Source organism: Scophthalmus maximus, chromosome 8 (assembly GCF_022379125.1).
Source record: "Scophthalmus maximus strain ysfricsl-2021 chromosome 8, ASM2237912v1, whole genome shotgun sequence".
In the NCBI taxonomy this organism is placed as follows: domain Eukaryota; kingdom Metazoa; phylum Chordata; class Actinopteri; order Pleuronectiformes; family Scophthalmidae; genus Scophthalmus; species Scophthalmus maximus.
Window position 1 is genome coordinate 815001 of NC_061522.1, and position 10000 is coordinate 825000.

Here is a 10000-nt window from a genome sequence, read left to right on the forward strand (position 1 = left end):
TTGGGGAAAGTTCGCCCGTCTGACTCGTGCGTTGACGAGCAGTCGAGGAGTTCTACAGCAACTCGCCCCCGCCGTCCATAAAGGAGAGAACGTCCACAAACACTCGCGACTGGCAGAGGTTAGATTTACTGTATAAAAAGACGATCAGTGACTGTATATAAAGACGATCACTGACTGTATATGAAGACGATCACTGACTGTATATAAAGACGATCAGAGACTGTATATAAAGACGATCACTGACTGTATATAAAGACGATCAGTGACTGTATATAAAGACAATCACTGACTGTATATAAAGACGATCACTGACTGTATATAAAGACGATCACTGACTGTATATAAAGACGATCACTGACTGTATATAAAGACGATCACTGACTGTATATAGAGACGATCAGTGACTGTATATAAAGACGATCACTGACTGTATATAAAGACGATCACTGACTGTATATGAAGACGATCACTGACTGTATATAAAGACGATCACTGACTGTATATGAAGACGATCACTGACTGTATATGAAGACGATCACTGACTGTATATAAAGACGATCAGAGACTGTATATAAAGACGATCACTGACTGTATATAAAGGACGATCACTGACTGTATATAAAGACGATCAGTGACTGTATATAAAGACGATCACTGACTGTATATAAAGACGATCAGTGACTGTATATAAAGACGATCACTGACTGTATATAAAGACGATCAGTATCTTTATATAAAGACGATCCTGTTTGGTCTCTCAGTCCAAATGAAGATTATTACCGTACGTTATCGTGACCCTGTCGCTCTGAGCCTGGTGTTGCTGATCAGTTCTTCAGATGTAATTATCTGTGACTAATCTGTCCATTAAGTGCAGACAGATAATTAGTGTTTCCACTAATGAATTAGTTTATCGTCACCGGGGGTGAAGCTCTTTGTTCCGTACAGCAGGAAAACATTTATGTTACAGCGCTGTACCAAAATAAAACTTACGTTTCCTCAAAACACTTCGTCTCGCGACCTTAGAGAAGGTGTTCGGATCCGTGCCACAATTTACTGAGCCTGAAAAGCTCCAGAGATCGACTGTTCGATTCCCGTCTCCACCTCACGTGAATCACATGGACAAAGACACTGACGAACTACCTGAGCTGTTGTTGAGGAAACCAGGGACGTGTTGAATAATTCAGATTCAGGGGCTGAAACAGATTTCTGTGAAAATGTTTTAATTTATGCATGAGGACCGAGGATGATGACGCTCTTCATCATCTTCATCCTCCTCATCCTCTGCTCGCCGTGTGTTTTTCCGTGTGTTTTTCCGCGCCAGGTTCTCCAGCTGGGCTCGGACATCTTGCCTCAGTACAAACAGGAAACGCCGAAGACGCCGCCGCACATCATCCTGCACTACTGCCTCTTCAAGACCACGTGGGACTGGGTCATCCTCATCCTCACCTTCTACACCGCCATCATGGTGCCGTACAACGTCTCCTTCAAGACCAAGCAGAACAACGTCACCTGGCTGGTGGTGGACAGCATCGTGGACGTCATCTTCCTCGTCGACATCGTCCTCAACTTCCACACCACCTTCGTCGGCCCGGCCGGAGAGGTCATCTCCGACCCGAAGCTCATCCGCATGAACTACGTCAAGACGTGGTTCGTCATCGACCTGCTGTCCTGTTTGCCCTACGACGTCATCAACGCCTTCGAGAACGTGGACGAGGTCAGTCGCTCACATTCACCACAGCGTCTTTAAACAGCTGGAGGAGGAAGGTGGAGGAACAGAAGTTTCTATTCATATAATTAATCCGACGACAGTTTTTATTCAGTCCACAGTCTAAGAATCCAAAGAGAATATCGATGATTTTCCAATAATCGTATTGAGATAAACATTTGAGATCTGCTGATCTACCAAATCTAAATATTGGATTACGTTCATTTCGTACAAAACCTGTGAACTTAACAAGTTATTATTATATCACATGACGTGATTATTACCAATCTGTCTGTCTGATGGAACATGGCTCTGGACAAAGGGGCGGAGCCAGGAATGTTTGATCTCTTTCTTCCACATGTCACTCTCTCGTCATGGTGAAGAAAGTGGGGGGTAGAAAGAAAACCTGCATTCGCATAAAGATTTCATGGGTTCTTACTCAGGTTTAGGCCCCGCCCCCTCCACTAGATGTCACGGACATTAGATTTCATGAAGATCCATGAATTATTCCCTGAGAATCTCTGTGTGGAGGTTCTGTCCTTCCACCAAGTTCACTGGAAATCTGACGGACCGTCAGACGGACAGGGGTGAAAACATAACCTCCTTCGCAGAGGGAATCATTTATGGATCTAGATGAAAACCATCAGACATATGTTGTGACTGATTCTGTGAGTGTTGGTGGTTTCGACTGATGTTTCACTTCTCTATTCCTTCACGACGTCCTTGTCGTCTAACTGCAGTGAGCAGCCACACTGTGGTTTCTCAGTTTGCTGCACTGGATGTAGATTCACTGCGGCAGCAGTTTGTCTGTCAAAACCAGAACAGTATTTACTGGATGCCACCGAACACTTGGCTCCGTAAATCTGCGTCTGAAAAACGTCCAGTGTGATCGATGATCTCGCTGCTGCAGCAACTCTGCAGGTTGATTGATTGAGCTGAGCGGGACGCTTGGAGCTCGGTCGGTGTAAAGAAACACTGACGTGGATCAGATCACTGGACTCGGACGCCTCGGCTCGGTGCCGGTCACGTGACCCGTCCCGCTGAGCTGTGGGATGAACAGACGACGACGCAGTGTGACTGCAGGATGTGGCCACAGTGAGGCTAATCAAGAAGAGACTGAGACTGTTTCACGTTCATCCAATCAGACGAGAGAGGGAGAGGGGGAGGGGGAGGGGTCAGGACTGAGCCACAGAACTGCTGACGGGTCAAAAGTGAAAATGAAAGCAGCGGCTCGTCAGTCGGCTCAGACTGATGATGATCGACAGGCGACTCGTCACTTCGAGCGTTTTAATCCGAGCAGAACAGAATAATCCAGTTAAGAGGAGTCGCTGACAGATCTGTGTAAAGACGAACGTGACACTCGGCTCGACTGTCGATTCCAGTGGATTCACCAGGAAAGTAAAATCACACACAAACACCTGAGTCCACTGACTGAGGAAAAATTCACCTCATGACTTCCTACTCCACCAAGGACGTTCATTTGGTTGGTTGGTTGGTTGGTTGGTTGGTTGGTTGGTTGGTTGTTTAGTTGGTGGTTTGGTCAGTCGGTCAGTCGGTCAGTGGGTTAGTGGGTCAGTCGGTCGGTGGTTGTTTGGTTGGTCAGTTGGTTGGTTGGTTGGTTGGTTGGTTGGTTGGTTGGTTGGTTGTTTAGTTGGTGGTTTGGTCAGTCGGTCAGTCGGTCAGTGGGTTAGTGGGTCAGTCGGTCGGTGGTTGTTTGGTTGGTCAGTTGGTTGGTTGGTTGGTTGGTGGGTCAGTCAGTCGGTCAGTTGGTCAGTCGGTCGGTCGGTCTTTGGTTGTTTGGTTGGTCAGTTGGTGGTTTGGTCAGTCGGTCAGTTGGTCGGTCGGTGGATGTTTGATTGGTCGGTTGGTTGTTTGATTGTTTGGTTGTCAACATGATTAAAAGCTACTGAACAGATTTACAGTAAACTTGAACATGGACTAAGAAGGAATCCATTAGACAAAAACCTGATCATTGATATTCAAAAGTAGTTATTTATTGATCCCGACATAAAAGACTACTCTCTTGTTTTTATCAGGATGTTGTTGTTTTGTTTTTTCAATCGTGATAGAAAAAGTATTTTTGTCATAACAGGAAAATGAAGCCTGTCATCGTCATGAAGCCACGATTACGTGATCTCAGTCCTGTGTGGGCTTCTCTAGACGAGAGACAAACAAAGTTGTTGAGTGAAGGGAGCTGAAGTGTTTCCTTGCCGCTCGGTCACGGCGCTCAGAGGGCCAGTAATGGAGGAGCAGTGGTGCATTGTGGGTCTCTTTCTTCCTCCAGTGAGGAAACGAGGTTGTTGATGAGAGGAGCTGGAGACGAGGCTGAGTGGCCTGATGAGTCAGTCGTGAGAGGATGTGAGAGGCAGAGCTGCAGCTGCTGCCACCACCGCCTGTTTCATACGTCTTTCATACATGTTTCATACATGTTTCATACATGTTTCATGTCCCTCCTGACTCTTAGTGCACTCATGGAGAGTGAGGAGGAAGATTGAAGAGACTGTGGAAAGTACAAACTCTCAGTCAAGGATCAGAGAAAATTATTACACGATCCAGTGATTCACCGAGTTTTGTTTAACAGTCCTCGTACTTACAGAATTTACAATATTGACGAAATTTATATAATCAGAATATTTAGTAAAAATGTCCAAAACACAGTTATTAAAATGCAAAAATAAAACTAAAACTGTAAGACTTGATTTCCATCACACCTTGGAACTCGGGTTTATCGTTCCATTCTAATCTCTTAATATGTTGAGTGTGGTTATAAGGCCGTGGCCCTTTGTCCTAAATGTACTGAGACAGAGCGTTTCTATGGAGACAGACATTCAGTCTGTGAGATGACCACATTATTCAGAGAGAGATAAATACACCCACAGAGACGCCATGCACTGACCACCTGTTGATCTGTGTAACCAACCAGAAATCTCCTCAACATATTGAGCGCCTGTAATAAATACTTCATCCAGACATCCCGATTCGACTGCATCAGTTTCTCCATCACAGTCTGTACTGTTCATTTGAGACTTAATGATCATGATGCCGACAACAACAGGTCACATCGAGTCAAATGTTTTCTTGATTCCTCGCGAGGAAGAAAAGAGTCGACTGGAAAAAGACGATGAAGTCGTCTGCGATGTTCAGACGCCATCGAGCTCAGTGCAGCGTTCACATTGACAAAATAAAAGCATCAATAAAAGTTTTCACTCTTCATCACAAATGTGTTTTACTTTCTGTCGTATCACGACATGGTCGGTGAGTCGGACGTATTCTCAGCTTTGACAAGGACGTAGTGTTTTCTCCCGTCAGTTTGTTTGTTTGTCTGCTGGAACAAAGTCATAATACGGAAGTAAAGCATCTAGAAATGATCTTTTCTTCTTTATGATCACCTGGGAGAAGATTATGGCCTTTTCACACCAACAGTCTGGTCCATTGGTTCCAGAGCATTAGAGCGTATCCCTCCGCCAAGGCCGAACAATCCCACACACGATTGTTACTTACACTCGTGGATACTGTTCTGTGTTTCGCTCGTATCATATCTGTGCGTGTGATTTTTACGTACGCGGACTTTGAGACTAAATAAACGTAGATCTAAATCCCTGTCAGTCTGTCAGCTCCGGTCCGGTCGGTACGGGCGTGAAGGAACGGTTTGAGTGTCCCGTGATGGTGTGAGGGTTTCAGGATGTTACTCTCTGTTTCTTAACTCTCTCAACCTTTATTAGTCAAATAATATTAAAAGTAACTATTCTCCTCTTGTTCCTCGTTGTCTTCATCGCCTCGTCCTCTTCCTCCCCAGGGGATCAGCAGCCTCTTCAGCTCCCTCAAAGTCGTCCGTCTGCTGCGTTTGGGTCGAGTCGCCCGGAAGCTGGACCACTACATCGAGTACGGAGCGGCCGTGCTGGTGCTGCTGGTGTGCGTGTTCGGCCTGGCGGCCCACTGGCTGGCCTGCATCTGGTACAGCATCGGGGACTACGAGGTGATCGACGAGGACGCCAACGCGGTGAGGATGGACAGCTGGCTGTACCTGCTGGGGGAGACGGTGGGCACGCCGTACCGGTTCAACGCCTCGGGCTCGGGCCGCTGGGAGGGCGGGCCGAGCAAAGACTCGGTCTACATCACCTCGTTGTACTTCACCATGACGAGTCTGACCAGCATCGGCTTCGGAAACATCGCGCCGAACACGGACGGAGAGAAGATCTTCGCCGTGGCCATGATGATGATCGGATGTAAGTGACTCTCATTTCTTTCTCACAGTTATTGATCTGATCATAGTACAAAATAACTTACCTCAACTTTCATGTAGAACGTCAGAGAGTCGCTTTCATGGTCTTCAGTTGTCATTTATGTCTGTAACTGACGCTGCGTTCCATTGTACCTCGGAACTCGGAAGTTGGGTTTTTTGTTCCATTATATATCGGAACTAAGAATTACAACTGAGTTCCGAGCTGTAACGTAACGCAGCGCCGCTCACGTCTGCGTCTTCACAACCAGGAACCAGGAAGTGAGTTTGGTGTCACCAAATGTGCGTGACTTGTTAGGATCATAGGCGGCACGGTGGTTTAGGGGTTAGCGGTGTTCCCTCACAGCAAGAAGGTTCTGGGTTCACAAAACCGGTAAAGGGGGTCGCAACCCATCAGGGTCTTTTCTGTGTGGAGCGTGGGTTCTCTCTGGGTTCTCCCTGCTATACGTTGGCGAGCTGTCCAGGCTGTGAACCCCTCTAGATGATGGATGGATGTTATGATGGTGACATCGCGACTTCCTGGAGTGAACTGAGAGCGACTCATTTCTGCAGTGACCTGACGTCTCTGTGTCAATGACACAAAATGTGATTTCCAGTTGGATTACAAACTAATTCCATTCAAACATAAAGGATCCGTCCCATTTACCCCCACTTGGCCCTACCCCTCCATTTGGTGTCTCATTCCTTTTGAAGATCAACAGGTAAAGGGGTTTATCTACCCCTCATACTCTGGGTGGTCAGATGCTGACTTCAGGTGCAGTGGAGGAACGGAGCAGTCCGGCCAAGTAGGGGAAATGGGACGGACCCATAAATTCAGGAATTGTCCTTCTCGTTGGTCAGACTTGTTCGTTATGAAGCTCGGTGTCGCACGGTCCTAAAACAAAGAGTTTGGTCTCTGGACGACTGGGACTTTATCCCCGTCTGTCTCAACACAAATTCCAAGAATGAAAACGAGGCTCCGTCAATAATTCATCGCCGGTCGACTCGTGTGAAGCTCACAGCTGGGATCTCAGACGCAGAGCGATTAGAGCCGTCACTCTCCGTTCAGACGAGGAACATTTTAACATTTCATCTGTGATTCAAAAGAGTCTCAGTTCATCAGATATTCTTTATATAAGATTATATAATATATAATATAACATGACAGTTTGTAAACTGAAGTTTCTCTTTCCCAACACACAACCCCATATCAAGATACAGACACAAGTTAATAACACACACACACACACACACAACATTAAATATGTTCACTATATATTTATAAATGACAGTTTAATAAAACAATATATTAATCTATATATTTTGTATCCTTAAACGATCAGACTCTCTGGGGGATTTAAAACCCTCTGGACGAATACAAACACTCATTCTCCTGTCGTAATTATGTGTGGTTGCTAAGCTGTGATTGGACACTGGCTGTTGAGTGGGAGGGGTTTGTCGACAGGTGTAAAACATGTGTGGGAGCTTTTGGACAGTGACACGTTTCGGCTTTGACTTGATTCTTTGACTCCTGGTCGGCAGCGGCTGTTCAGGATGAACTGATCATGAACCTGGAGTCCGGTGTTGTTGAGGCCTGTCTGCTCCGATCCAGAGTGACGGACAGCGGGCGTCTCCGTGACGAGGCCGATATATTAACTTAATCTGTCAGATCCGCTGCTTCTCAGCAGGAACGTCGACTCTACTTCCCTGATAGTTCACCACCTCAGACAGAGATGAGAGATTAGAATCAGTTTGTTATTCAGCTCCTCATAGAGAGCGCAACAGTGACTCCGCCCACTTTTTGAACAGCACCGGTTCTGGAAGTGAATTTCCCCGTTCGTTCATTTTCTCCATTGACATTTCATAAAATCCTGGAACCAAGACGATCAGCTACGAGATGAAGCTTCGACATGAGACGTTGTATTTATTCGGCCGTAGAGTTCAGTGGCAGCAGCAGGGACCAGTGACTCATGCTGCGTTCACTGACATCTCGGAACTCGGAGCTCAGAACTCAGAAGTCGGGGTCGGTCGGAAATTAAATAAGAAACCACCTTGTGTCCAGTGAGCAGCTTGTCAGCGGGGGCGCTTCCGACCCGGCTCTTGTTCTGGTTCTGTTGTTGATTCAGCGTCGACTGTGCTGACGGCAGGTTTCTGCTGCTGGACCAGTCAGTATTGATCTGATGACCCAGGGTCCATTCTGCTGACAGGCCGGAGGAGCCGGAGGGGCTGAGTCAGTCTCTATTGATGAGCTGAGGCCTCGAGGTGACGCCAACACTTCGTCCGACCACACTGCCCACAGGAGTCCTTGTGTCTGTGTCGACACCCCGAGGGACGAGTTCACATTCGCCGGCCCCAGCGGATGTCAAAGAGAAATGCTGTTGTTCGTCCGTCTGACCTGTCGCACCTGACGGACTGTTCGGTCTCTGCTCAGGTTTCAAGTCCATAACGCAGAATAGCAACTCGTGAAAATCACTTCTGGAAGCTGCTGCGTGTGCGTTAATGTGAAACAGGAACTCTCGGAACTTGTGTTTTACTTATGTTGTGTCCCTTCTTCCTTTCTCAGCACTGCTCTACGCCACCATCTTCGGTAACGTCACCACCATCTTCCAGCAGATGTACGCCAACACCAACCGCTACCACGAGATGCTCAACAGCGTCAGAGACTTCCTCAAACTCTACCAGGTCCCCAAAGGCCTCAGCGAGCGGGTGATGGACTACATCGTGTCCACGTGGTCCATGTCCAGAGGCATCGACACCGACAAGGTGACGTTCTGATCAGAGCCTTTCACGGACGCGTTAGTTACTTGATGATATAGAAACGGACTGAGACGTCATGACTGACAGCTGACACTGACTCGTGACTGGTTGAGTTGCAATGTTTTGGGCGGGACCTCGATACCACGCTGATCGTCTTTATATACAGTCAGTGATCGTCTTTATATACAGTCACTGATCGTCTTTATATACAGTCGCTGATCGTCTTTATATACAGTCAGTGATCGTCTTTATATACAGTCGCTGATCGTCTTTATATACAGTCAGTGATCGTCTTCATATACAGTCAGTGATCGTCTTTATATACAGTCACTGATCGTCTTCATATACAGTCAGTGATCGTCTTTATATACAGTCTCTGATCGTCTTTATAAACAGTTACTGATCGTCTTTATATACAGTCACTGATCGTCTTTATATACAGTCAGTGATCGTCTTCATATACAGTCAGTGATCGTCTTTATATACAGTCTCTGATCATATTTATATACAGTCTCTGATCGTCTTTATAAACAGTTACTGATCGTCTTTATATACAGTCACTGATCGTCTTTATATACAGTGAGTGTTCGTCTTTATATACAGTCAGTGATCGTCTTTATATACAGTCAGTGATCGTCTTTATATACAGTCAGTGACTGTCTTTATATACAGTCAGTGATCGTCTTTATATACAGTCAGTGATCGTCTTTATATACAGCCACTGATCGTCTTTATATACAGTCAGTGACTGTCTTTATATACAGTCAGTGATCGTCTTTATATACAGTCACTGGTCGTCTTTATATACAGTCTCTGATCGTCTTTATATACAGTCTCTGATCGTCTTTATATACAGTTACTGATCGTCTTTATATACAGTCAGTGATCGTCTTTATATACTCTTGTCCTGGTCCCTTCGTCCTGTCCGTGTCCGCAGGTGCTCCAGATTTGTCCTAAAGACATGCGAGCGGACATCTGCGTCCACCTCAACAGGAAGGTGTTCAAGGAGCACCCGGCGTTCCGGCTGGCAAGCGACGGCTGCCTGCGAGCCCTCGCCATGGAGTTCCAGACCAGCCACAGCGCGCCTGGCGACCTCATCTACCACGCCGGCGAGAGCGTGGACAGCCTCTGCTTCGTGGTGTCGGGCTCACTGGAGGTCATCCAGGACGACGAGGTGGTCGCCATCTTGGGTGAGGAACTGGAGAACCTGAAATGGTTCTGGTGCTTTGGGAAGATGTTTGTATATTCTGCTGCTTTTTCATAAATGGAGAACCATTAGTTCTAAAGATGAATTAGTTCATCAGTGTCATTTGGAGCTC

At 46.5% G+C, this 10000-nt stretch overlaps 1 protein-coding gene across 6 annotated transcripts in view; it reads left to right on the forward strand.

Annotated features, from left to right (window-relative positions):
* kcnh1b (potassium voltage-gated channel, subfamily H (eag-related), member 1b) overlaps positions 1 to 10000 on the forward strand; it is a 30614-nt gene that overhangs the window by 6463 nt on the left and 14151 nt on the right. For all 6 annotated transcript variants that reach the window (XM_035637932.2, XM_035637935.2, XM_035637933.2 and 3 more), the window contains 5 exons: positions 1 to 118; positions 1322 to 1714; positions 5502 to 5931; positions 8488 to 8687; positions 9619 to 9871. The exon at positions 1 to 118 is cut by the window's left edge and continues 1 nt beyond it. In XM_035637932.2, the coding sequence (XP_035493825.2) occupies positions 1 to 118; positions 1322 to 1714; positions 5502 to 5931; positions 8488 to 8687; positions 9619 to 9871 (1394 nt within the window). The remainder of the gene's footprint in view (positions 119 to 1321; positions 1715 to 5501; positions 5932 to 8487; positions 8688 to 9618; positions 9872 to 10000) is intronic.